This window comes from Pongo abelii, chromosome 20, assembly GCF_028885655.2.
Source record: "Pongo abelii isolate AG06213 chromosome 20, NHGRI_mPonAbe1-v2.0_pri, whole genome shotgun sequence".
Classification (NCBI taxonomy): Eukaryota; Metazoa; Chordata; class Mammalia; order Primates; family Hominidae; genus Pongo; species Pongo abelii.
Genome location: NC_072005.2, coordinates 20,286,808 through 20,310,113, shown reverse-complemented (window position 1 = coordinate 20,310,113; position 23,306 = coordinate 20,286,808). Strand labels below are relative to the sequence as shown.

The 23,306-nt window shown below is 40.6% G+C and overlaps 1 protein-coding gene across 1 annotated transcript in view; it reads right to left on the bottom strand.

Annotated features, from left to right (window-relative positions):
* Positions 1–23,093, bottom strand: part of LOC100460411 (zinc finger protein 93) — a 34,340-nt gene extending 11,247 nt beyond the window's left edge. The window contains 3 exon segments of the mRNA XM_054540032.2: positions 7,359–7,454; positions 8,609–8,735; positions 22,927–23,093. Of these exon segments, the coding sequence (XP_054396007.2) occupies positions 7,359–7,454; positions 8,609–8,735; positions 22,927–22,929 (226 nt within the window). The 5' untranslated portion in view covers positions 22,930–23,093.
* Positions 23,094–23,306: the final 213 nt, after the last annotated feature.

Here is a 23,306-nt window from a genome sequence, read left to right as displayed (position 1 = left end):
GATGGATGATTTCTGCATCTCCAACTGAGGTACCAGGTTCATCTCACTGGGAATTGTCAGACAGTGGGTGCAGGACAGTGGGTGCAGGACCATGGGTGCAGCACACCAAGTGTGAGCTGAAGCAGGGCAAGGCATCACCTTACCTGAGAAGTGCAAGGGGTCAGGGAATTCTCTTTCCTAGCCAAGGAAAGGGGTGACAGACAGCACCTGGAAAATTGGGTCACTCCCACCCTAATACTGCACTTTTCGACAGTCTTAGCAAATGGCACAACAGGAGATTATATCCTGCACCTGGCTCAAAGGGTCCTACGCCCATGGAGCTTCACTCATTGCTAGCACAGCAGTCTGAGATCAAACTGCAAGGCAACAGCGAGGCTGGGGGAGGGGCACCTGCCATTGCTGAGGCTTAAGTAGGTAAACAAAGCAGCCAGGAAGCTCAAACTGCATAGAGCCCACCACAGCTCAAGGAGGCCTGCCTGCCTCTGTAGACTCCACCTCTGGGGGCAGGGCAGAGCCGAACAAAATGCAGAAGAAACCTCTGACAGCTTGGAAGACAGTAGTGTTTCTCCCAGCATGGAGCTTGAGATCTGAGAACGGACAGACTGCCTATTCAAATGGGTCCCTGACCCCTGAGTAGCCTAACTGGAAGGCACCCCCAAGTAGGAGCAGACTGACACCTCACAGAGCCAGGTACCCCTCTGAGATGAAACTTCCAGAGGAATGATCTCTGGAGCAGCAACATTTGCTGTTCACCAATATTTGCTGTTCAGCAGCCTCCGCTGCTGATACCCAGGCAAACAGGGTCTGGAGTGGACCTCCAGCAAACTCCAAAGGACCTGCAGCTGAGGGTCCTGACTGTTAGAAGGAAAACTAACAAACAGAAAAGACATCCACACCAAAATCCCATCTGTACGTCACCATCATCAAAGACCAAAGGTAGATAAAACCACAAAGATGGGGAAAAAACAGCAGAAAAACTGAAAATTATAAAAATCAGAGTGCCTCTCCTCCTCCAAAGGAACACAGCTCCTCACCAGCAACGGAACAAAGCTGAATAGAGAATGACTTTGACGAGTTAAGAGAAGAAGGCTTCAGATGATCAAACTTCTCCAAGCTAAAGGAGGAAGTTTGAACCCATGGCAAAGAAGTTAAAAACCTTGAAAAAAGATTAGACGAATGGCTAACTAGAAGAACCAATGCAGAGAAGTCCTTAAAGGACCTGATGGAGCTGAAAACCACGGCACGAGAACTACGTGACGAATGCATAAGCTTCAGTCGCTGATTCGATCAACTGGAAGAAAGGGTATCAGTGATGGATGATCAAATGAATGAAATGAAGTGAGAAGAGAAGTTTAGAGAAAAAAGAATAAAAAGAAATGAACAAAGCCTCCAAGAAATATGGGACTATATGAAAAGACCAAATCTACATCTGATTAGTGTACCTGAAAGTGACAGGGAGAATGGAACCAAGTTGGAAAACACTCTGCAGAACATTATCCAGGAGAACTTCCCCAATCTAGCAAGGCAGGCCAACATTCAAATTCAGGAAATACAGAGAATGCCACAAAGATAGTCCTCAAGAAGAGCAACTCCAAGACACATAATTGTCAGATTCACCAAAGTTGAAATGAAGGAAAAAACGTCAAGGGCAGCCAGAGAGAAAGGTCAGGTTACCCACAAAGGGAAGCCCGTCAGACTAACAGCTGATCTCTCGGCAGAAACTCTACAAGCCAGAAGAGAGTGGGGGCCAATATTCAACATTCTTAAAGAAAAGAATTTTTAACCCAGAATTTCATATCCAGCCAACCTAAGCTTCATCAGTGAAGGAGAAATAAAATCCTTTACAGACAAGCAAATGCTGAGAGATGTAGTCACCACCAGGCCTGCTCTACAAGAGCTCCTGAAGGAAGCACCAAACATGGAAAGGAACAACCAGTACCAGCCACTGCAAAAACATAACAAATAGTAAAGACCATTGAGGCTAAGAAGAAACTGCATCAACTAATGAGCAAAATAACCAGGTAACATCATAATGACAGGATCAAACTCACACATATTAACCTTAAATGTAAGTGGGCTAAATGCTCCAACTAAAAGACACAGACTGGCAAATTGGATAAAGAGTCAAGACCCATCAGTGTACTGTATTCAGGAGACCCATCTCACCTGCAGAGACACAAATAGGCTCAAAATAAAGGGATGGAGGAAGATCTACCAACCAAATGGAAAACAAAAAAAGGCAGGGGTTGCAATCCCAGTCTCTGATAAAACAGATTTTAAACCAACAAAGATCAAAAGAGACAAAGAAGGCCATTACATAATGGCAAATGGATCAATTCCACAAGAAGAGCTAGCTATCCTAAATATATATGCACCCAATACAGGAGCACCCAGATTCATAAAGCAAGTCCTTAGAGACCTACAAAGAGACTTAAGACTCCCACACAGTAATAATGGGAGGCTTTAACACCCCATTATCAACATTAGACAGATCAATGAGACAGAAAGTTAACAAGGATATCCAGGAATTGAACTCAGCTCTGCACCAAGCAGACCTAATAGACATCTACAGAACTCTCCACCCCAAATCAACAGAATATACATTCTTCTCAGCACCACACTGCACTTATTCCAAAATTGACCACATGGTTGGAAGTAAAGCACTCCTCAGTAAATGTAAAAGAACAGAATTTATAACAAACTGCCTCTCAGACCACAGTGCAATCAAACTAGAACTCAGGATTAAGAAACTCACTCAAAACCACTCCACTACATGGAAACTGAACAACCTGCTCCTGAAGACTACTGGGTACATAACAAAATGAAGGCAGAAATAAACATGAGAACAATGAGAACAAAGACAAAACATACCAGAATCTCTGGGACACATTTAAAGCAGAGTGTAGAAGGAAATTTATAGCACTAAATGCCCACAAGAGAAAGCACAAAAGACCTAAAATTGACACCCAACATCACAATTAAAAGAACTAGAGAAGCAAGAGCAAACACATTCAAAAGCTAGCAGAAGGCAAGAAATAACTAAGATCAGAGCAGAACTGAAGGAGATAGAGACACAAAAAACTCTTCAAAAAATCAATGAATCCAGGAGCTGGCTTTTTGACAAGATCAACAAAATTGATAGACTGCTAGCAAGACTAATAAAGAAGAAAAGAGAGAAGAATCAAATAGACGCAATAAAAAATGATAAAGGGGATATCACCACCCATCCCACAGAAATACAAACTACCATCAGAGAATACTATAAACACCTCTACGCAAATAAACTAGAAAATATATAAGAAACGGATAAATTCCTCAACGCATACACCCTCCCAAGACTAAACCAGGAAGAAGTTGAATCTGAATAGACCAATAACAGGCTCTGAAATTGAGGCAACAATTAATAGCTTGCCAACCAAAAAAAGTCCAGGACCAGACGGATTCACAGCTGAATTCTACCAGAGGTATGAGGAGGAGCTGGTACCATTCCTTCTGAAACTATTCCAGTCAATAGAAAAAGAGGGAATCCTCCCTAACTCATTTTATGAGGCCAGCATCATCCTGATACCAAAGCCTGGCAGATACACAACAAAAAAAGAGAATTTTAGACCAATAACCCTGATGAACATTGATGCAAAAATCCTCAATAAACTGGCAAACCGAATCCAGCAAACACACATCAAAAAGCTTATCCACCATGATCAACTGGGCTTCATCCCTGGGATGCAAGGCTGGTTCAACATACACAAATCAATAAACATAATCCAGCATATAAACAGAACCAACAACAAAAACCACATGATTATCTCAATAGATGCAGAAAAGGCCTTTGACAAAATTCAACAGCCCTTCATGCTAAAAACTCTCAATAAACTAGGTATTGATGGGACGTATCTCAAAATAATAAGAGCTATTTATGACAAATCCACAGCCAATATCATACTGAATGGGCAAAAACTGGAAGCATTCCCTTTGAAAACTGGCATAAGACAGGGATTCCCTCTCTCATCAATCCTACTCAACACAGTGTTGGAAGTTCCAGCCAGGGCAATCAGGCAGGAGAAGGAAATAAAGCGTATTCAATTAGGAAAACAGGAAGTCAAATTGTCCCTGTTTGCAGATGACATGATGGTATATCTAGAAAACCCCATCGTCTCAGCCCAAAATCTCCTTAAGCTGATAAGCAACTTCAGCAAAATCTCAGGATACAAAATCAATGTACAAAAATCACAAGCATTCTTATACACCAACAACAGGCAAACAGAGAGCCAAATCATGAGTGAACTCCCATTCACAATTGCTTCAAAGAGAATAAAATACCTAGGAATCCAACTTACAAGGGACGTGAAGGACCTCTTCAAGGAGACCTACAAACCACTGCTCAATGAAATAAAAGAGGATACAAACACATGGAAGAACATTCCGTGCTCATGGATAGGAAGAATCAATATCGCGAAAATGGCCATACTGCCCAAGGTAATTTATAGATTCAATGCCATCCCCATCAAGCTACCAATGACTTTCTTCACAGAATTGGAAAAAACTACTTTAAAGTTCATATGGAACCAAAAAAGAGCCCGCATCACCAAGTCAATCCTAAGCCAAAAGAACAAAGCTGGAGGCATCACACTACCTGACTTCAAACGATACTACAAGGCTACAGTAACAAAAACAGCATGGTACTGGTACCAAAACAGAGATATAGATCAATGGAACAGAACAGAGCCCTCAGAAATAATGCCACACATCTACAACTATCTGATCTTTGACAAACCTGACAAAAACAAGAAATGGGGAAAGGATTCCCTATTTAACAAATGGTGTTGGGAAAACTGGCTAGCCATATGTAGAAAGCTGGAACTGGATCCCTTCCTTACACCTTATACAAAAATTAATTCAAGATGGATTAAAGACTTAAATGTTAGACCTAAAACCATAAAAACCCTAGAAGAAAACCTAGGCAATACCATTCAGGACATAGGCATGGGCAAGGACTTCATGTCTAAAACACCAAAAGCAATGGCAACAAAAGCCAAAATTGACAAATGGGATCTAATTAAACTAAAGAGCTTCTGCACAGCAAAAAAAACCTACCATCAGAGTGAACAGGCAACCTACAGAATGGGAGAAAATTTTTGCAATCTACTCATCTGACAAAGGGCAAATATCCAGAATCTACAAAGAACTCAAACAAATTTACAAGAAAAAAAAAAACAACCCCTTCAAAAAGTGGGTGAAGGATATTAATAGACACTTCTCAAAAGAAGACATTTATGCAGCCAAAAGACACATGAAAAAATGCTCATCATCACTGGCCATCAGAGAAATGCCAATCAAAACCACAATGAGATACCATCTCACACCAGTTAGAATGGCGATCATTAAAAATCAGGAAACAACAGGTGCTGGAGAGGATGTGGAGAAATAGGAATACTTTTACATTGTTGGTGGGACTGTAAACTAGTTCAACCATTGTGGAAGTCAGTGTGGCGATTCCTCAGGGATCTAGAACTAGAAATACCATTTGACCCAGCCATCCCATTACTGGGTATATACCCAAAGGATTATAAATCATCCTGCTATGAAGACACATGCACACGTATGTTTATTGCAGCACTATTCACAATAGCAAAGACTTGGAACCAACCCAAATGTCCAACAATGATAGACTGGATTAAGAAAATGTGGCACATAATACACCATGGAATACTATGCAGCCATAAAAAAAGGATGAGTTCATGTCCTTTGTAGGGACATGGATGAAGCTGGAAACCATCATTCTCAGCAAACTATCACAAGGACAAAAAACCAAACACCTCATGTTCTCACTCATAGGTGGGAATTGAACAATGAGAACACTTGGACACAGGAAGGAGAACATCACACACTGGGGCCTGTTGTGGGGTGGGGGGAGAGGGGAGGGATAGCATTAAGAGATATACCTAATGTAAATGATGAGTTAATGGGTGCAGCACACCAACATGGCACATGTATACATGTGTAACAAACCTGCACATTGTGCACATCTACCCTAGAACTTAAAGTATAATTTAAAAAAAGAAAGAAGGAAGGAAGGAAGGAAGGAAGGAGGGAAAGAAAGTCATTGAAATTGAAGAAAAATAAGCAAAAAGTTGCTTTTTGTAGATCATACAATCTCATATTTTAAAAATCATAAACAGTATATTAAAAACTGTCTAGCTGGGCGTGGTGGCTCATGCCTGTAATCCCAGCACATTGAAAGACCAAGGCAGGTGGATCACCTGAGGTTGGGAGTTTGAGACCACTCTGACCAACATGGTGAAACCCCATCTCTACTAAAAATACAAAATTAGCCAGGCATGGTGGTGGTGAGCTGAGATCGTGCCACTGCACTCCAACCTGGGCAACAAGAGCGAAACTGTCAAAAAATAAAAAAAATTTAAAAAGCTGTCTAAACTAATAAATACACTCAGTAAATAGTAAATTACCAAAATAGAAAATTAACACACAAGTATATGAATGGTTTCATGCACTTAAAAGAAACTATGTGACAAAATAGAGGAAGAAAAATCTTATTTAATGTAGCATTAAAAAAAACTTCTGGGGAAAAAATTAACTAAGGAGATAAAAAATCTTTACAATAAAAAAATTAGAAGATCCGAATAAATTTTAAAATATTTTATGTCTATAACTTGAAAGAATAAGTATTATTAAACTGTCATATTATCCACAGTAAACTACAGATTCAATAAACTTCCTATCAAAATTGCAGTGGTATTTTTTTCACAGTAATGGAAAATACAATTCTAAAATTTACATGAAACTACAATAAAAGTGTGAATAGCCAAAGCAATCTTGAGGAAAAAGAACAAAGCAGAAGCATATCATATGTACAATTGCAAACTATACTTAAAAACTATGTAGTAATAAAAATAGAATGGACTATAAAGAAAAATGAACAAAAAAATACAACAGAAACTACTCTCACACATTTTGGACCCAATGCAAAAATAGAACTAAAAAGTAGTTTCAGTTTTTCAAAATCATGCAGATATTTTTGTGTCCCCAAAAGAATGGAAAAGCAGCCAGATCATGTAATCTCTTATATGGCATGAAGAGGACTGTGGCTCTCACTGTGAACTTGAATGAAGCTCACCAAAACAAAAGTAGAATCCTTAGAGAATTTAAAAGCATAAGATGGAAGATGTCCCTTTGTGAGAGTAAAATTAAAAAACAGAAACAAAAACAAAAAACAGCTGCCCAGGAACTATTTCCTTTGCAACACAGCTTCCTGAATCACATTTTAAGGACTGGCTTTCTCTTTGACCTTGGGACCTCTTCCTGTGTTGTCTGTTGTATTCATTTTCACTCACACCTACCTGACGGGTTGGCTACCATCTCATGTCTCTTCATAGTCAAAGGTTTTTTTCCTTGTTCCAGACGGGTGATCAGGTCTGGCTTAGAGACAACAATACCTGTTTTGTTAAGAATAAATAACATAAATCTTGCTCATATTCTCCAATTACAAGCTAGTAATGTGCTCAGCAAAGACAATGCGATAAAATATTCTAGTAAATTAATACCAAAATACAAATTTATAACAGAAATTTATAGATATTTAAACAATACTTTCAATTTGCCAGGTGCAGTGGCTCACGCCTGTGATCCTAGCAATTTGGGAGGCCAAAGCAGGTGGATCATGAGGTCAGGGGGAGGCCAAGGTGGGCAGATCACGAAGTCAGGAGTTGGAGACCAGCCTGGCCAACATGGTGAAACCCCATCTCTACTAAAAATACAAAAATTAGCAGAGCATGGTAACACATGCCTGTAGTCCCAGCTAATTGAGAGATTGAGTCAGGAGAATTGCTTGGGCCCGGGAATCGGAAGTTGCAGTAAGCCAAGATCATGCCACTGCACTCCAGCCTGGGCGACAGAGCAAGACTCAGTCTCAAAAAAAAAAAAAAAAAGGAAAAAGAAAATACTTCCAATTTATAGGTTTCTTAATTTTACTACCTGGTACCACTGAATCAAAAATTGGTGGTGGCATTTAGATTTTCAGGTGGGGGCTACAATATTTTATGTCAGTAAATTTCTGTAATTACCACTAATTTAGAGTGAAGAATACAGCTCAACTCAGGAATGTGGAAAGATTGGATTAAGATGAAACATCTTGAAGAAATTTTTGTTTTTTTCTCGAGAACTAATCTTGCTCTGTCATCCAGGCTGGAGTGCAATGGTGCGATCTTGGCTCACTGCAACCTCCGTGTCCTGGGTTCAAGCAATTCTCCTGCCTCACCCTCCCGAGTAGCTGGGATTACAGCCACGTGCCACAACGCCTGGCTAATTTTTTGTATTTTTAGTAGAGATGGGGTTTGACCATGTTGGCCAGGCTGGTCTCGAACTCCTGGCCTCAGGCAATCCCCCCACCTTAGCTTCCCAATGTGCTGGGATTACGGGTGAGAGGCACTGAAGAAATTCTTTTCTAAATGAACAAATTCTGAAGATTTTCTGGAAAAAATGGATCTGAAACTCCTTTATGCAAAGAATAAATTACTAAAAAACATTCTACAAAAAAGAGAAATAAAATCTTTAGGGTATATTATGAATTATGTATTAAAGTTATCCTCACCAAGGAAGACCAGGTTACTGTAGTTCTCTAACATCACATTCCTATATAGATTCCGCTGTGCAGTGTCCAGGCAATGCCACTCTTCCAGAGAGAATTCTATGGCCACATCTCTAAATTGCAATGGTCCCTGAAAAACACACACACACACATTTTTACCAAGTGGCCATGGGTGGAACTTTTAATTTTACTTAAGGTGAAATGAGAGAGTAAAGAGAAGTGGTTCTGACTTATAGGACTGACTAAAATTACCCAATAAAATAATCTTCAACACAGAAATATTCTCTAAAGTATTCTCTGAGAAAAAAAGGGCAGCATTAGATCCACAACATCAGTTCATATATGATAGTTTTCTAGATAATGAAGTATAAAATTAAGGGCATGAACATGAACATGTACATTTTTGAGTGCTATATTTACATCATACAGAATGAGATGTGAATATTTTTCATATGGAAAAGACATGTTGAGTTAGAAGTCACCTCTCAAATTTTAATATGTACAATAAGCTGAAGACCTTGTTATGCGGGGTTTTTCTCCCAGAAGATCTGGAATGAAGTCTGATTTTTTGAATTTCTAACAAGCTCACCAAAAATGTCAAGGTTTTTGGCCCGAGAAGGATATTTTGTCAAACATCCAGTAAGTGGAAGAGCCTGTGTTTTTCCAAGTTTTTGTGGCCTGTAAACAAAGATAACAGCCTTCATTTTCCATAGAAAACTATGTAGAAAAAAAAGAAAAAAGGACAACTGCCACATTAAACATGATGGTTTATGCAAATCTGCTGCATAAGGATGCTTATAATGAAGAGAAAAATAATTAACTATAGTGAAAAAATCTGTCAGAGAGCTACTTCACCAAGTGAATCATTAACCATTAACTGCACTAGGACAAATTTTTCTGATGTGTTAATGCACACAGAAGAACACAGTTATCACTGTTGAAATATTCCTCCCAAATAACATAAATTATAATCTGAATTTAACCATAAAGAAACATCAGTTTTATGCAAACTCCAAAATACAGTTAACTCCTATGTTCTGTAATTTTTAGTAGTAATTTTAAATAGGCTTCATTTAGCACCCTAGAGAGCAGGTATCTCCTAATAATTTTTTTCAGAACTTTCTGGGTAATAAATTCTATCCTGTTTAAATAAGCATTTTCTGAATTCTGTTCTGCATACAGCTAATGGAACACATGAGTGGAGGCTTTTACTTTACCATCTTTACTAAGGACCACAGTTTTCCCCAATAGAAATCTTGAGTATCCACATCTTTCCATGTTCAACAGCCACAAAGGGAATATTTTTAATATTGTGGATCATAAATTCCTGCTGATAATTCTGCATGGCATATAAGAAGCTATGACATACAGAATGTAGAGAAGTCTGTGGGATATAAAAAAGAAATATTTTTCAAAGACCCTTGACTATCATAGGAATTTTAAGAAGTAGTTAAATCAAACTCAGGGAGGGAAAACAAAAGTAGAGAAGTAAAGGTTTGTGAGTACTAAACGCATGGCAGTCCAGGAGGCAGAATGGACACAGCTCTTCATCTGACACGTTTACCTGAAGAAAAGCCATTTTTTTCTTTCTCCTCCTTCCCTGGAGTTTCTTCTCAGATGAGATTGTCTGTACAAATTACACCTGCATCTGGAGAATATGCCTTTAAAGGTGTACCACATGTTTACCTGCTAGCATGACATCATCTGGCAGAAAAAGACAGAAAAAGCCACCCATTTCTGTCCTTTAAAACAGAAGAGATTCGGGAACAATGAACTGCTCCATGAAGATAAAAATGTAAGTTTCTCCTTTCCTGTCCTCAGGTGCCTTCCCCTGCCATAGACACCAGCAATTTTTGCTACAGTAATGGAAATATGCACCACACTTACCCAACCCTACCAAACCCAAATAGAATAGGCCCCATGACCACCCTCTAGTGCATAGGTGGAACTTAACTCTCATGAATATATTTTAAAGCCCTTATACTTGATTCTGGAATCACCTTAGAGTCACGTGAGGCACTTCATTAAAACAACATGGATGCTTCCACCCACAATAATAAACAGAAGCTGTGGGGAGGGCAAAAGAGATTTCAGCAAATTGGTCATGTGATCCTAATGAGAAGCCTGGGCTGATAACCACTAAGCTAAGCATTGCCTCTCAAGCTTTAACAAGCTTATAAATCACTTGATAATTGTGGCCGCACGTTCTGTAATGTGATTCTGCATGTTTGTAAAGGGTTTATGAATGAGTGTTTTAAACAAGTCCCCTGTCAATGCTGATGTTGCTCCCCCCGGCTCATTATTAGCATTAGTTAGAGAAAGCAGGAACAGCACAGGGTCCCTTATACTTAGCACTTTTGCCATAACCAAATACTTCTAGTAAAAATAAGGACAGCCCATTCCATTTAAAAGTTTTATATTTTTTGCTGGCTCTTTAAAATTTACAGAGGAAACAGAAGACAGCAATATCTGAATAAGTCTGTATTTTAAAAAGAACATGTACACAGGTACTAATGCAATATTTATTAAGCAGGCAGTATGTGCTAGAGTATGATACAGAGCACTGTGCTGGGCATAACACATTATATGATTTAATTCTCTTAACACCCTGGGAGCTGGTACTAAGTGTTTCTTAATTTTCAGGATTTAGATAAAGGGCTCATTTTTATTTTTTCTTCTGTTTCTCTGTCATCAAATTTTTTAAAAAATTGTATAGAATAAAAGCTAAATATAGACAGATGAAAGAGATACAGAAAAGAAGAGTTTAATGTAATCTAGAGAAAATTTCATTCTGTTTATATTTACTTTTTTTGACTTGTGGAGCAACTACTGGATCTGCAGGAATAGAAAACAAGTTGCTAAATACAATGTCTCTGCAAGCACTGGTTTTAATAAAAAATTTAAAAACAAAGACCTTACAATACATACTTTATTTTTCCAATTTATCTGCTTTTGAATTTCAGGAAATTGTGAGAACCAATTCTAGAAAGGCAGCAGGATTCAGCAGCCAAAACTCTGATCTCCTCTAATGAGTTCTGTGAGGCAATACTCCAGGGTAGGTTCAGACCTAAGGCCTCCAAAAAGGATGAATCTGAACACGTCTGGGGCAGGGTGAGAACCCTATGTAGCATTCTGTTCTCTATGCAACTAGGGTACTTCCAGTTTTGTTTTGTTTCTAAGCTTACCTAAAAGAAACTTAAATCCCAGAGTTTCTGTAGTTTTTATCTTTTCTAGTCACTGCCCTGACAAATTTATAGTATATACTAGCATGCAATTTAAACAAGTCCCTTAAGGTTTTCTAGGGTAATTTTATTAGCAAATAAATATCTACAGTTAGCAAGGTAAAAGAAATAGAAAATATACGGCCAAGCGCAGTGGGTCATGCTTGTAATCTCAAGATTTTGGGAGACCGAGGCGGGTGCAGAACGAGGTCAGCAGTTAAAGACCAGCCTGATCCAGATGATGAAATCCCACCTCTAGTAAAAATACAGAAATTAGCTGGGTGCTGTGGCAGGCACCTGTAATCCCAGCTACTCGGGAGGCTGGGAAGGGAAAGTCACTTGAACCCGGGTGGCAGAGTTTGCAGTGAGCCGAGATCATGCCACTGCATGCCAGACCAGGTGACAGAGTGAAACACCATCTCAAAAAAAAAAAGAATTTATAACAATTATTTTGTTCATAAATCTCCCTTCAGGTGTAGACATCAGAAGTCACAACAACATAAAGAAAGTGGTCTAAAGCCCAAGATTTTCAACACATCTATTTATTATACCAACCATATGATGCACACTTCAATTATTTATCCAGTTGTTAGTCTAGACTAAAAGTTTCTGGATTGTAGGAACTATGACTGCTTCAGTATTTTTTTAATGCCCATATGAAGTGGAAGGAGCTAGTTTATCTATCTGGGTCTCCAGATCTTCTCCTTATTATCCAAGTACCAGGAAACTGGAGAAGCTCTTATCTGGGTACCAACCAAAGATATCTCTTGTATGAGGGGATGAACAAACACAGGATGACTCATTTCTCTTACACTGAGACAGAAGCAGAATTAACCGCTCTTGTCAGCCTGACAAAATTCTGCTCTGGACATCCTCAAATGCCTCAAAGACACCTGGGTGATTGTAAGAGATTCCCAGTGACCCAGGCCTCATGGCCCAATGATAAGCCAGGCTGGAGAGACTCAGGCTAACTCTAAATAGAAAATGGAACTGCCCTGGTGGAGCTCCAGAACCTGGATCACCGATTCTGATTTGCTAGCTCTTGGGTAAGAGAAAGATCAAAAATACTCTACTCTAGTATTACATTTTACAGCTAAATATAATTGTGGTCATGGCTCTGGATACTTTGTGGCCTCGATCTCTCACTCCTAAGACGCTTATTTACACTTACAGATTCTGCCATCTGAGTCTATTTCTCCTGGAGCCCCTCACATAACTGTAGCAGGTCAATGAACAAGATGTGAAAATCTCAAAGAGCCACACTCCCAAATGGGGGCTGTAAGATGTCTATGTTTACATTCACAATGCAGAAAATGACTTTTGTTCATTTTCTGTACAATCTCAATCCAAGTTCCGGTCCTTTCTTGTAAATCCCAGGCAGAGGCCAGATCTTATCTGCAGATTCCAGGTAGGATCCACCTGGCTCTGCATCCTTTGGTGTTACAGCAAGTGGATTACAATCAAAGGAGAGATCCCCTCATAGAAGCTGCTCTAGCACATTCTAAATGATAAGTCTACATGAAAAAAAAAAGCTGATAGAACATTAATATAAGTAGACAGTTTATTTGGGTCAAGCTTAAGGATTATAACCTGGGAGCAAAGATTCAAGTTACCTGGAATCTACGTTTTGATTACCAGCAGTTATAAGACGATTTGTGAAGACAACAAGACAGGGACAGAGAGTGGGCTGATACAAAGTTGATTGTCAGAAATTTTTATTTATTTACAGAAATAACATCGATTATTGATTACATATAGGGTACATATAGGATATTGATTACATATAGGGTATGGGATATAGTGTCTAATGTGGCATTATTAGTTTAATTTATAATTACTTGTGGCAATAGTGAACAGTTTCAAGAGATGAATACATAGTTCAAAGGGGGGAGAAAGACCTAACAGTACTTTCATTTTAATGTCTCTCTGAGTTTGATAACCAAAGGGACTCACATTTCTTAGATAAGTTTTTTTTTCCCCAAATCTCAAGACCTGGATTCAAAATTTGGAGCTTCAAGTTTAGGGCCTGAATGACTGGCATAGCCACAGGTGTTTACCTGTACATTTGTGAGCACTTAGCAAGGAGAAAGGGGAAAGTGGAGATTCTCATGTCTCTATGTCTACTCAGTGCACACGTTACTCTGATTGGGTTTCTGGGCTCCATAGTTTCTAAGTCAGTTTCAAATCTGAAGATACAAGAGTCACTGAAAAAGGTTAAATGATTAATTGCTACCCTGTGAAGTTTGTAGAAATTGGGTCTAGCCTCTCTAGAAGTGACAGTGGAGGAACTATCAATACCAAATAGGCAGAGACAAAATTCCACGTGCATATTTAAGGGACAGCATGCATTTTTTTTGCACAAGTGTGAGCTGACTCAAAGTCTGAGAGGGAAAGTCCCCTCTACAGTAAATTCTGGTTGGCACCTTATGTGTTTATATCATGTCTGGTAATTCTAGACACTCTGTGGAAACAATAATTAAAAGAAAAATTTTCTCTATTTTCAGAGAAACTCCACAATAATAGAACAGAAAGAAAATGGTCTTATTACACAATTAAACTTGAATGTGATATACATCATCATCAATCTGCTTAAGAGACTGCAAAGTCAGAAAGATGGTCATCATAATTAGTCCACAAGTAGAAGAATTTTCAGCACCATGTCATACATAGTTCATCCGAAATTCACCTGGATATTGAAGTGGCCATCTGTGTATACTAATTGCTTATATTCAATGACAAATAACCTTTTCACATCGTGATAATGGGAGTTGGTTTAGCAGCTTGAAGCCAGGTGTCTGCTAAAGCTAGGCTTTCACTCTGCTACAAAAATGGCTGAATAGTGTTCTATCTTTTTGGCTATTTACATTTTAGAGCAGTGGCTCTGTACTTCCTGGCACTGGGCTACAGCACTCCTATTTACTTTCTCCTAGTTGCTAGTGTCCTCTCTTTACTGCTACCATCTGCCACTGAGGCACAGCCCACAGCACAGCTCACATTTTATGTGAACCCCATTTGCCACAGCAGCACTCTAGTGTCACATCAGAGAGTGATGTCTGAGCTGCAGGAGGAGAGCCTGCAGGCATCATGGATAGAATTTCACCTTCACAATAATTGGAATGACAGCAGTGTTTCAGCCTCAGTTTCTACTTATAATGGTGACATGGAAAAAATACTTCCGAATTTTCAGCATGAGTCCAGATAGACATACCTTCAAAAGTTCTCACTGTGACAGCCCACCTTATTCAGACACCACGGGATACTAATAGGATTTTTGAAACAGACGCCCAAAGCATTAGAGAGAAAACCAAATCTCCATCTGAGCAAGATTTTTTTTTTTATGAGACAGAGTTTCACTCTTGTTGCCCAGGCCAGAGTGCAATGGTGCGATCTTGGCTCACAGCAACCTCTGCCTCCCGGGTTCAAGCCATCCTCCTGCCTCAGCCTCTGGAGTAGCTGGGATTACAGGCATGTGCCACCATGCCTGGCTAATTTTTGTATTTTTAGTAAGGAAGGGGTTTCTCCATGTTGGTCAGGCTGGTCTCGAACTCCTGGCCTCAGGTGATCCGCCCACCTTGGCCTCCCAAAGTGCTGAGATTAGAGGCATGAGCCACCGCGCCCGGCCAGCAAGATTATTTTGAAAGAAAAAAGTTAAAAAGATCTTAAGAAAAAGCTCAGGTTAGATATAAGATTGATCATCAGCCAGAAAATACGCCCCTAAAAGCAATTTATTTCTAAACACCCAAAGTGCACAGCTACTCTCAGTATGAGAAACATGAGCATTATGAAGAAAGAGGGCAGATTTTCAGAAAAATTTTATAAAGTTTCTTTTCCATCTCTGCTGCAGTCTCATTTTCTAGCCATTGAATAGGGGGTTCTATATGGAAATCATCCGTCAACTTCCAACAACACTTTTTCATGAAGAAATACAATCTGACTGTGTTCATACAGTGGAACATATTAGAGCTTGTAATATAGTTAACTGAAGAGCTATTATGGTTTTTGGTGGCCACATCACCTGTCTTTATTTGTCCTGTAATAGCAGCGTTCCAATTTAGTGAAACAAAAGATACTAAAATTGTGTTTACCCATAATGATCCCTATTGAATCAAGTAATAAACATGTCAGACTAACATCTACTGTAACACTTTGGTAGTAAATTTTCTTTGGATATTAGATATAAATAAGTATGAATATTTTAATGTACTAGTAGTAATGTATGTAGCATTTAAAAAAATTGCAACTATACTTCAGTTAAAACACTTTATATTTCAAAAGTATAAATAACAATATTAAAACAACCATTTAAGCGATTCATTCAAAGTAAGTATTGCGGCTTTATATTCATACTATTGTAGAATATACTGTTTATGGCTCACACCTGTAATTCCAGCACTTTGGGAGGCTGTGGTGGGTGAATCACCTGAGATCAGGAGTTCAAGATCAAGCTGGCGGACATGGTAAGACTCCATCTCTGCTAAAAATACAAAAGCTTAGCCAGGTGTTGTGATGCATGCCTGTAATCCCAGTTACTTGGGAGGCTGAGGCAGGAGACTCACTCGAACCCAGGAGACAGCAGTTGCAGTGAGCTGAGATCATGCCACTGCACTGCAGCCTGGGCAACAGAGTGAGACTCTGTCTCAAAAAAAAAAAAAGAAAGAAAGAAAATGCTGTTAAATTTATATGAATGCAGGTTGTCTGCAAATATGCAAATACTACACATAATTATGCTAATTGTTCTGAAGTAGTAAATAGAAAGCAAGGTACAACTAGAGACTCCACTGTTCAGTTTACACACTGAACTGTTTTTGCTTTTGCAGTATAAGCACTTCAGCCTGCAAATATTTGATAATTAACTTGAATAATCAGGTTTCTGTCAATGGAACTTAGTATCTTTTAGTCTTTATCATTCGGTATTGCTATATTTAATCCTATTTTTGTGCTAGGCTTCTGTGTGCTCTTAAAATGAGCTTTTATATAAACAAATCTGTGTCTACTTTGAAGGACTAAAAATGGAAAAAAATAAACTTTTCAGAAGCCAAAACAAAGCAATAAATCTGAAGTACTAGAGAAAGACAATCTGGGGTGAGAAAAAAATTACAAAAAGTTCCTTTAGCTGTAAATATGATTTACATATATGTTTTAAAAAGCAGAAAAAACATCTACATATAATCTAAATCCCTAAGGAGAAGAGAGAATAGCAAAATATTTTTTTGGAACTTTTTAAAGAATTTTTGAACTCTTGGACACCTGAATTTTGCACACTAGATGCACTTGAAAGAATCTTTATGGGGGAAAAAGCAGAAGAGAAAAAGATGTTATAAAAAAATCCATGAGTGCACAAGACCAACAGAATAGAGAGCCCAGAAATAATGACACCCTCCTACAACCATCAGATTTTTGCCAAAGCTGACAAGAGAAATGTGGGAAGAATTACTTATTTCATAAATGGTGCTCAAATAACTACCTAGCACTATGTAGAAGACTGAAACTGGACTCCTTCATTACATCATATATAAAAATTAACTCAAGACAAATTAAACACTTAAATGAAAAACTTAAAATTATAAGAAACCCTGAAAGATAACTAGGAAATACCATTCTAGACACAGAAACTGGCAAAGACTTCATGATGAAGCTATGAAAAGCAACTATAACAAAAGCAAGCATTGACAAATGGGACCTATTTAAACTAAAGAGGTTTTCACAGCAAAGGAAACTGAGTAAACAGACAACCTACCAAATAAAAGAAAATATTTGCAAACTTTGCCTCTGATAAAGGTCTAATATCCAGAATTTATTAAGAACTTAAACAATTTTACAAGAAAAACCAAACAACCTCATTAAAAAGTAGGCAAAAGAAAACATGAACAGATGCTTTTCAAAAGCAGGCATACATGTGACTAACAAGCATATGAAAAAAAGTTCATCACCAATCATTAGAGAAATTTTTAAAAAACCACAATGAGATACCACCTCACACCAGTCAGAATGGCTATTTTTAAAAAGTCAAAAAGTAACAGATACTGGCAAGGTTGCAGAGAAAGGAGAAAGGAGATGCTTATACTCTGCTGGTGGGAGGGTAAATTAGTTCAACAACTGTAAAAAGCAGTGTGGTGATTCCTCACAGAACTAGTAACAGAATTATCATTTGACCAGAAACCTTATAATTGGGTATATACCCTGTCAGGCCAAAGAAATATAAATTATATTATAAAGACACATCCACATGCATGTTCATTGCAGCACTATTCACAATAGCAAAGACATGGACAGGCCATAAATGCCTATAAGTGGTAGACTGAATAAAGAAAATACGGTATGGTCAGATGCAGTGGCTCATGCCTGTAATCCCAGCACTTTGGGAAGCTGAGGCTGGTGGATTACCTGAGCTCAGAAGTTTGAGACCAGCCTAGGCAACATGGCAAAATTCTGTCTCCACGGAAAAAAAAAAAAAATTGGCCAGGTGTGGTAACGCATATGTGTAGTTTCAGCTACTTGGGAGGATGAGGTAGGAGAGAATTCCTTGAGCCTGGGAGGCTGAGGCTAAAGTAAGCCAATATCATGCCATGGCACTCTAGCCTGGGCCATAAGTGAGACCCTGTCTCCAAAAATAAAAGATTTAGTAAAAACAAAATATGGTACATAAACATCATGGAATACTCTGTGGCCATTTAAAAAAAAAATCATGTTCTTTGCAATAACATTGATGAAGCTGGAGACCATTATTCTTAGAAAACTAATGCAGAAATAGAAAACCAAATGCATGTTGTTATTTACAAGGGAGAGCTAAATAATAAGAACATAAACACAAAGAGAAAAACAACAGACACTGAGGCCTAGTTGAGGGTGGAGGGTGGGAGGACTAAGAGGATCAGAAAATATACCTGTTTGGTGCTATGTTTAGTACCTCAGTGAAAAAATAATCTGCACACCAAATCCCCATAACATAATTTCAGCTGTATAAAACCCACATGGGTACCCCAAACCAAAAATAAAAGCTAAAGGAAAAAAAAAAATCCCTGAGTGAGAGAGAGCACCATGTAGGTGAAAGGACTGATTTTTGCTACAGATAGTGGCCCAGGTGGGGCTGTACTCTGATTTATTTCTGTGTGAATGCAGGCAGGTGAGATTATGAACAGGTGGTCTAGACCCTAGGTTGGTGGAGAAAACAGGTTGCTGCTGCAGATTCAGTGTCTGGGGTTGAGATATGCCAGGGGTTCGAAGACACTTGTGGGTTCTTTGAAAAAAACACAGATCAAAAATGCCACGGTGAGGTTCCTGAGGGTAGTGCATAGTTCTGGGAGAAGTGTGGACACGTCAATGTCTAGTGTGTGTGTTTGTGAGTGGGTGGGAATCCTGTGGTGGCAGCCGTGAGAAAAGGGAGTCTGTCATCAGAGCTCCTTTTCTCTAAGTTTTCAGTCATCTCTCACCCTGGGAGAAGACCTGGAATTGCAGGACAATGGGCAGTGTGACAGCCTGTGTAGAGGAGAGCAGAGCCTCCCATTCCCAGACACCCAGAGTTTTATTCCAGGCCAGGCCTCCGTGATATCTTTTTTCTGGCACCAAATCTGTAGTTTGCTGAACATCAAACAATTCTCCAACACCAACTCATTGTCTAACGTTTGAATTCTGACACCACACACAGTCAGCACAGACCCTGATTCAGGGCTCAGTACCACAACATTGTCCTCACTGCAGATGCCAGCCACAAACCCCATGGGCCCATCTATGCTTCTGAGCTACTGTTTAAAAACTGGGGACTCCTATCACCTCCATGAAACTCAACAATTTCGTAGAGCTACTCACAGAACTCAGCAAAACACTGTAGTTATGTTTACCAGTTTCATATATAAGATGCAGCCCAGGAAAAGCCAAAAGGAAGAAATGCATAGAACAAAGAAAAGAGATGGGGAAAGATGAAACACATAGAAAATCCTGGAAAATATCTGTGATTAATACAATTCTCCATCCTTTGTGTGCTCCAGAAAGAGTTTATAGAAAAACCCTCTTTCCCTTATGACTTAGTGCTCTCTTTTCTTACCTATCACACAGCCAGACACACACTCTGCACATTTTCTCCTATTTCTCATTAAAAAAAAAAATTCAGCTGAATTTGTCTTCAGTGGTCAAAATAAAATATTTCCTTTTTTTTTTTCCCCAGCCAGAATCTCGCTCTGTTGCCCAGGCTGGAGTGCAGTGGCGCAGTCTCGGTTCACTGCAACCTCTGCCTGCAGGGTTCAAGCAATTCTCTTGCCTCAGCCTCCCAAGTTTCTAGGATTACAAGCGCCCACCTAGTTTTTGTATTTGTAGTAGACACAGGGTTCCACCATGTTGGCCAGGCTGGTCTTGAACTCCTAACCTCAGGTGATCCGCCTGCCTCTGCCTCCCAAAGTGCTCGGATTACAGGCGTGAGCCACCGCGACTGGCCTGAAATATATTTTGTTTTTTTGTTTGTTTTCAGAGTCTCGCTCTGTTACCAGGCTGGAGTGCTGTGGCTTGATCTGGCTCACTGCAACCTCTGCTTCTCGGGTTCTAGCGATTCTCCTGCCTCAGCCTCCTGAGTAGCTGGGAATACAGGTGCGCGCCAACACGCCGAGTTAATTTTTGTATTTTTAGTAACGATGGAGTTTCACCACGTTGGCCAGGATGGTCTCGATCTCCCGACCTCGTGACCTGCCCGCCTTGGCCTCCCAAAGTGCTGGGATTACAGGCATAAGCCACCAGGCCAGGCCTAAAATAAAATATTTCCTAATCAAACTTTACTTAGGTTTATCTCCCTCCCTCAGGCTCCTGAACTTTGAGCTACCCTCACTCTGAGTCAACATACCGCCCCACTTTACATCCCTAAGAACATGGTGATTTCAGGGTAAGACATTCTCTGATGTAAAATCTGACTTTTTCAACCTCCATTTGCTATTCCCCTCCCACCTCCTTTCTAATCTTGTTTGCTCCTCCCTAGGGAGAAAAACCCTTTTCTGCCTACATTTTTGCAAGCCATAAATATCTTAGAGTTAGTTGGTACTTCCTCCTGTTGTAATACTTTTTTGAAATTCATTTTTTACATAAATTAACGTTTTTATTTTACAAAGTCTAAAATATTCCTCAAAACAATAACAACTTCATCATCAGTAAGATCCTCCCAAAGGCCGGGCGCGGTGGCTCACGCCTGTAATTCCAGCACTTTGGGAGGCCGAGGCGGGTGGATCATGAGGACATGAGATCGAGACCATCCCGGCTCACACGGTGAAACCCCGTCTCTGCTAAAAAAAAATTTTTTAAATTAGCTGGGCATGGTGGTGGGTGCCTGTAGTCCCAGCTACTCAGGAGGCTGAGGCAGGAGAATGGCATGAACCCGGGAGGCGGAGCTTGCAGTGAGTCGAGATTGCGCCACTGCACTCCAGCCAGCGACAGAGCGAGACTCTGTCTCAAAAAAAAAAAAAAAGATCCTCCCAGTTTCCCTTCATCTTAACCTTAACTGCATCTGCTTGTGGGGCCCCAGCTTTCTGGGGCTCTGTGCCTTCTCTCAGAATAACACCTCCTTCCATGGCTGCGGTGAATAGGCTGGGACATCTGCAGGGGAGGCTCCCCAGAAAAAGCTAAATAGGACTTTATAAACTCCTGTTGGCTGGGCCCTGTGGCTCATGCCTGTAATCCCAGCACTTTGGGAGGCTAAGGCAGGCAGATCACCTGAGGCGGGAGTTCGAGACCAGCCTGACCAACATGGAGAAAACCCGTCTCTACTAAAAACACAAAATTAGCCAGGCATGATGGTGCATGCCTGTAATCCCAGCTACTTGAGAGGCTGAGGCAGGAGAATCGCTTGAACCCAGGAGGTGGAGATTTCAGTGAGCCATGATTGCACCACTGTACTCCACCTGGGCAACAACAGCAAAACGCAAAACTCTGTCAAAAAACAAACAAAAAAAAAACTCTTCTGTTTTAGGCTTAATATTAGCCTTAGCTTGGAGTCACTAGGTTCAAGCTTTGTCATGTCAGAGTTATTCACTTGGTTTTTGAAACTCAGTGTTTGAAAAATCCGTGAAATTACTCAAACACAGTGTTTACACAAGGGAAGGAAATTTTAAGATGTCTATTTTTTTTTTTAGACGGAGTCTCACTCTGTCACCAAGGCTGGAGTACAATGGCAAGATCTCGGCTCACTGCACCTCGCCTCCCAGGTTCAAGCAGTTCTCGTGCCTCAGCCTCCCAAGTAGCTGGGATTACAGGCGCCTGCCACCAACCCCGGCTAATGTTTGTATTTTTAGTAGAGACGAGGTTCCACCATGTTGGCCAGGCTGGCCTAGAACTCCTGACCTTGTGATCCACCCGCCACGGCCTCACAAAGTGCTGGGATTACAGGCATCAGCCACCGCCCTGGGCCAGGAAGGGGAATTTAACCCTAACGCAGTTCCGGTTTTTGTGTCCTTCCCATACTGGCTGGGGTCCCACCGCACAATCTAAGCTGATCCCGGTTGGGCTAGACACAAACTTTTTCCAAATAGGGTAAACGCGCGATGTTTTGAGAAAAGGAGAATGGGGAAGAAGAAGGGGTAGGGTTGCCTTACAATTTTTACAACTTATGACCAGGAAGTTGAGTCTTTGAAGAGGAACTTAGTTGTTCTAACAACTCCTCAAGTGATCCGCCCGCCTCGGCCTCCCAAAGTGCTGGGATTACAGGAGTGAGCCACCTTGCCCAGCCCCATAAATTTTTAATAGGAGAACAGAGAAACTGTGAACCCAACGCACTAAAGCTCTTCGCATTCGCGAACCCGCACTCCGAGTCAGGATTCTCCCCTGACGACTCTCCCGCGATCTCCGCACAATCTGGGAGAGAAGCGGCGCTGAGGGTGCAGAGCTGCTCAGCGAGGGCTCCAGGCCAGGGCACAGTCACCGCGCAGTGAAGAGACAGGACGCCTGGGGGCTGCGCTATTAGCGCAGCCGCCATCTTATGGCTGAAGGGAACCGAGGCCGAGCTGGGCAAGAACTACGGCGCAGATTGTGGAGCTGACTACGGGGATACCTGAGTCCCGCCACCGTCACTTTCCACCGGTTCCAACCAGCCCCTCCCCCTCGCTTGGGATGTCGGACAGGCACTCTCACCATTTCTAGGCTTCCAGGGGTCCTGGTGTCTTAGCTGTGGATCTCCCAATACCTGCAGGTCACAGGGCCACAGGGGCTGGGCCTGTAGGAGCACAGGACACAGAGTAGTAAAGAGGAGACTTGGAGCTCCGGCTGCCCCGAGAGACAAAGGACCCGCCAAACCAGAAGCCGCCCTGTTCGCTCGGGCTGCGTGCCTGATTGGACGTTTCCAGACCAGCGTCCCTGATTGGATAATTCTTAAGGCCCCATCCCCTCAGGACCTGAGTGACAGAAGATGTGATCACATGCTGGGCTGAGTGAAGAATATTCATAATACTGTTGGAAGTAGTGTTCGGTGTCACAGTGAAACCAGTACTCAGGCAAAAGTTTTTTTAGTAAGG